The sequence below is a fragment of the Copidosoma floridanum genome, unplaced genomic scaffold (genome assembly GCF_036245765.1).
Source record: "Copidosoma floridanum isolate Cflo_tuat_1 unplaced genomic scaffold, Cflo_Japanese_pri ptg000002l, whole genome shotgun sequence".
Lineage (NCBI taxonomy): Eukaryota > Metazoa > Arthropoda > Insecta > Hymenoptera > Encyrtidae > Copidosoma > Copidosoma floridanum.
This window is the reverse complement of record NW_028321879.1, coordinates 2,593,819-2,599,818: the sequence shown is the minus strand read 5'-3', so window position 1 is coordinate 2,599,818 and position 6,000 is coordinate 2,593,819. Positions and strand designations below refer to the sequence as shown.

At 30.1% G+C, this 6,000-nt stretch overlaps 1 protein-coding gene across 5 annotated transcripts in view; it reads right to left on the bottom strand.

The window, feature by feature from the left end:
• Positions 1 to 204: 204 nt before the first annotated feature.
• LOC106645653 (Suppressor of variegation 3-9) overlaps positions 205 to 6,000 on the bottom strand; it is a 113,936-nt gene continuing 108,140 nt past the window's right edge. For 4 of the 5 annotated variants that reach the window (XM_089595229.1, XM_089595222.1, XM_089595216.1 and 1 more), the window contains 2 exons: positions 2,000 to 2,135; positions 205 to 1,840 (listed from right to left, as the gene is read on the bottom strand). In XM_089595229.1, the coding sequence (XP_089451355.1) occupies positions 443 to 1,840; positions 2,000 to 2,077 (1,476 nt within the window). In that variant the 5' untranslated portion in view covers positions 2,078 to 2,135 and the 3' untranslated portion in view covers positions 205 to 442. The remainder of the gene's footprint in view (positions 1,841 to 1,999; positions 2,136 to 6,000) is intronic. The other variant, XM_089595236.1, reaches the window with a different exon arrangement.

Sequence of the window (6,000 nt, the reverse complement as noted above, 5' to 3'; positions counted from 1 at the left end):
ATAGATAACTCAGTTAATGTTTAAGAGATCTGAAAATAACATGTGGCTTTTCAAAGGGTACGCTAAAAAAATATACACTATTGAGCTATTGTAATGAAAAAAAAAAGAATTGTTAAGATTCGCATTAAAGAGTAATAATTATGTTGGAAAAAGTTACATGAGTACACAGATCAGGGATTAATAATTTATAATAATATGAACAAATGAATCTTATAACTTTGAGTTTATTTTATCTACGTAGAATATAAATAAGAAATAGATTTTTTACAAAACACAACCTTCTTACATTTGAAGTATATAGGTTGTTAAATGTGCATTTATTGTATATACACACGCATTAACGTAAGCCTGCAGGGAACCAATCACACACATACACACATACATACACCGCACCGCACACATAGACACAAACGTCCATAAATATGTTATGACATTCTCTGATTTAAAACAAATATTGTCTACAAAGGTTAGCACCACATTTACACCGAGTTCGAGTCTGCAGAGATTTGTTATTGATTAATTCTCCTGGTAAGTCGAGCCGTTGACGGAGGAAGTCATCTTTCGTTGATTGGCACATATAATCAAATGTTATCTCTTCATGTTGTTTGATATCTCTCGTAGCAAACAATGCTAATTTTGGAAGATTGGGATCCAGACAATTAATCCACACAGCATACACAGCTAAGTTTGGATCACATGAATGATTAATAAAATGCGATATATTTCCATAAACAGCTGCATCAACCGTAAATGGACATTGTCCTTCAGTTTCGTTGTAATCAAGATCAAAAAGATAAGTTCTTCCAGCAGCATCATACTCTTTTCCACGTTTTTCAGCTTCCTCACTTGTTATGACTTCACCAACGTACTGAATGACAAACGATCCTTTTTTAATTACACGTAATGTTTTGACACCCCATCCTCTGCCATTAGAAGTTCTAAAAACACATAGTTTCATATCAGAACCACGTTGAACAACGCGATTTTGACAGCTGTCAGAACAATGGCATCGTTTGTTGCATTCGTATATGGGAGTTCCAGGAGGAACACGGATTCTACAAGCAGATGTGTAAGGAAAACAACCATCATGCATTGTAAAACAACACTTTGATTTCGAATCGCAGACAGAGCATTCGCAACCTATTGGTGGTTCTTCTGGTATTATAACTCCCGAGCCTGGTAAATAATCGTCTATATAGAGAAACTCTTGAGGAGCTCGTTCCAAATCAATGAAATTTTCAACTTTTATGGACGGTTTGCCTTTTGTTATACTGTTCATTTCTTCTTCCCATTCTTCTAATGAAGCTGTCTGTTCAGTTCTAGCATTAAATAAGAACATTTCTAAAATGTTTTCTTTGATTTTTTCGATCAAATTTTTGCACTTTTTAGGGCCTATTTTGAAAAAAGTATCAATTCTTTCGTACAAGCGATTTGTGTTGATTATTAAAAAATCAATTTTTCTACCTTTACTTAACAACGATTGCATGTGTTGCTCCATCAAACTTACATCAGGGTAATAATTGGTGCATTTCTGAAACCTTTCTAATACTTTTGATCTTCCATCTTCAAACTCCTTTAATAAGTCAGAGCAATTCGTTAAGTTTTCTAGCGGCTCCCAAGTATTGTACTGAGAACTCCAATTTTTCCATTTAATGAAGTAAAATGATTTGCCATTTTCAATTTTTTTTCCCAAGACTGTTTCAACTTCATAAACATTATTGTGTGATAAGTCGTTACTAGCGTTTGTGCTTAAATATTTAACATCTTTTAAGCGAATCCTTACTTCTTTTAACTGAACATCATCTAGTAAGTTAAAACCATTCATATTCTTCTGTATGTCCTGTAATAAAAAAAAAATTAACTTAATTAGGATACGATTTTTTTGCTAGGAGAAGTTTTTTTTAATATTGAAAAAATAGACATAATTAAATACAAAAATTTAAACTAATAAGAATTTTGTAAAGTTTTGATTTATTTTAATCATTTCTTTTAAACACACATTTTTGTTATGCTCAAACTTGGGATGCTTGGTTATTGGATGACAGCACCCTGGTGATGCAGGCCTCTTATCACACATAACAGTTGTAGTAAGTCTCAGTTAACTATATCCTGATTTCTCTGTCATAGGTAGAGTTCTAAAACAAAAAATTGTTTTTGAAGATAAGAATTTCGGATTTTTAAGTGATTATTGTAAAAGTTAATAGATAAGTTAACAATAACGAGTTCAGTTCTAAAGTGATTAACAATCTAAATTATAATCATTGACTTGCTGTCAAAGCTGAAATAATTATAGACAAGTTCATTCGGTAGTTTTTTTCGTTCTTGCTTGTATCTTAGTTTTTGCAAAAAGTATTTTAAAAAATAAGACATTGACTCATAAAACATAATAAATTTTACAAAATTAAAAATTAATTTCACGCAAATCGTTGAATAAATCACTCAAGTGCAAAATAACTTTAATTTAAGTTATAAAAAAAAAGCAAGAGAGCTAATTTTTTTCGTTCAATTGATGGAAATATCTTCTTAAAAAGTATGAAAGTAAAATTTACGATGAATCGTTGTTTAAGTTTGAAAGAAATACTGTTTTTTTTCTCATGGGGTGGCTTATCACGAAATTCAAATATATATTTCCTATGAAGATAATTTAAAGGAGTACAGTTAAATGAAAAACAAATAATATCTTAAAATTCCAAACCATGTCACTAGCAGAATGTTTAAAAAGGAATTACTCAAGAATTTATATGTAACGTAGGTTATTATAGGAGTCCATTAAACTTTGATAACATATTAAAGTATGACTCCAACGGCAATGCTGTCCAATGGTCTTTACTTATTTATTAAAGCGAATAAAATTTATTTAGTTATTATGCTGTTGTCTGCGACTAGTGTATTTCTACTTATGTGTATCATTTCTGATACCTCACGCCTACTCCTTACATTTTCAACATCTAATATCTGTACATTACTATATTCAAAATCTATATTGTGTCCTGAATCTTTCACATGGTAATACAATGCAGATCTGTCATCTTTTTTCTTAACATTCTAATTATCCATTCTAAATGAACAGGTCTTCATTTATATTTTTTCTCATAGCTATTTTATCTAGTAGTTAAAAATTTGCATTGATTCTCTGCTTGTGATATTTTCATATTTAAAGTATAGTAATCATGAAAATCTTGAGCTACGTATGTATTATATAATTGTGCTAGTGAACTGAACACCATCATAATACTAAAACTGGAGAAGGTTTGAGTGATCTGGTTTTTACTACTAATGCAAGCATCCATAGATAAATTTTATGAACAATTTTTAGGAAATTGTAACGTTGACAGACAGTTTAAAAATAGTTCAGAGTAGTCTACGCGTGAAAACAAATATTCTGGATTCGGTCAGCATTAACAGTAACGTTTATTTTCAGTACGTCAAGCAAGAAATTTGTTTTAGAAACTTTATTTTACTATTTGGCACGTTTCGTCGTGTATTTATGATATTACATTTAACGTTAAGAAAATTTCTAGAATAATTTTTTTTATTAAATGTTTAACTCATTGAGGCCCCATTCCGGACCCTACCATGTAGAGTAAAAATTCTAAGTGCAGCGTTCTAAAAAATTTCAAGACAAAAATATGTTCTAATTTAAAAGTAATACCTCACTTATAGAAGTTAATAGATATTACAAAATGAGTTAAATATGTGCTCATAACATCGATTTGAATAACGGTTCTTCTTTTTACTGAATTATTTTTTAGAAAGCTTTCCTTTCACTTCGCTGTTGTCTACAAAATTAGAAGGGAAAATATTAAAAATGAAGATGAAGCCGTCACGGAAAGTCTTGCAGATTTAAAACATCTAACAACTTATTACGGTAATAATTTAAAGTATGGATGGTAAATAAAATGAATCTAAAATAATTCATAAATTTACTTATTATACCATTTTGTTCTTTTATTCTTCTCTAAACACACAATAATAGTAAGTGATTTGTAGTATTTATTACATCAACTAAAAGCTTATTACTATAGTATCAAAGATAATTTTGTATTGCCTTTTTATTCGTGTGTAGCAACTGTTTTTTAAGTTTGGAAACCATTAAAATTTTAACTTTTAAATTATGTTAAAACAAAAATACTATCTCATTATTTGTACATTTGTAATAGATTCGTAGATATGTTGTAACTTTTCCTAAAATTTTCAACCTTAATTCAATGGATGTATCCAAAACAGTATAAATTAGGGCTATATTTCAATATTAACCAACACCTTTCTATTTTTGCACAGCGATTATTTTTTCCCATTCAGAAAATTCATCCGAATTAATTTCAATATTTTTTTTAACCAAGATATGGCATATTTTAAACATTTGGAGATTATGTAAACGCATGACAGTGTTAAATAATTTCTGCTTTTTAAAAATTATTTTTTCATCAAGATGTTATTTTTTCCACAAATTTTCTTTTTCAAAGCCTGATAATACTTTCAAAATACATAAAATTAAGGTTATGTCCATATATCAACGAACATTTCTCTACTTGTGCGCCGTGATGATTTTTACCCTTTCAAAAAGCCTTAAGAATTGTTATTTATCATACATTTTGCATCTTTTTCGAGACATGACATACTTCTTCATGTTTGTGTGTGCATGACCGTAGAAAATTATTTTTAAATCCTTGAACTATTGCTTAACACGATACAATTTTTTCTAAAATTTTCTTCCTTTATTCCATAAAGAAATATGCAAAATACAAAATATTGGTTACGTTTTTACGCATACTAACACCTCTCGATTAATGCGAAACGATGTTTTTTCTCTTCTAACAACCATGAATGAATAATCATTACTTTTTTATTTTACTTTTTTTTTATGATATGGTGTATTTTTAAATATTGAAACGTTAAGTCATCATAAAAATCCATGTCATATTAGGCATATGTATTAATCTGCCAAGCATGCAAAACTTTTCTAGTAAATCTTTATAGTATTGAAATAAAAAAGTAACTAGCTTCTTCATATGGGGAGAATCACGTCAACTGTCCCAGCGCTACGGTGGACGGCCCGCGCGGTCGTCAAACACGACGTTTTCAACTCGTCGTTTCGGTGTCAAAACTTTAATAAAAAAATAATCTAAAAACATACTCTTACGTATTTTTTCCTCAGCTTTCCAGTGGTGGCATCAGTTTTTTGAAAATTTGCTTCCATAACCTCGAAAAATGCACTTGTTTGAAAAACACGTTTTATCTCCATGATCTTTAACTTTTGGAATTTTTTTGATAGTCTAGATCGAAAGATGAGACATTTTTACGTAGATATCGACAATAAAAAAAGAGGGGTTTTTCGTTTTTATAACATATTTAAACGACGAACGAGACGATGGGAGCCGCGGCGGCCGGGCCATGCGCGGCAGGAGCGCGCCGTCTGCTACCGTCTCTCTGACTGGATGTAAACAAATACACCTAACCGTGATGGTTTGCACTTCGCAACAAGTTTCGATTGATTAATTGAATATTAGTATTTATTATTTTTATGACTTGAAGTTGTGCTATCGTAAGTCGAAGTTTTCGTAGGTTTTACTGCAAAGAAACGAAGGTTTTTTTAGTAGCAAATCTGACTACGAAGAAACTTCCTTGAGATTAAAAGACGAAATTTCCAGTGCCAAACTGATTCCAGGGACACTGAATTATCATGCGTTTATCCCCATTAAGGATAATAAATTAATTTTGAAGAAAACTTCTTTGAGTAACCAGTATGAAATTTTTTCGAAACTGAAAGAACGTAAAACAAGTGTCACTTCGATTACCATGCCTAAAAAGAAAAAAGGAACGAAGTAGAACAAATTTGTTTTTATTTTTTGCTTTATTCATGTAAATATCTAATATTTAATCAATATTAATCATTATTTATTTCTTTATTATAAAATTGTTGTATATATAAATAAATTTTATCAAAACATTTATTATTTATCCATTGTAAGCCCCGGTTAACTAATTGTTGTTTACATC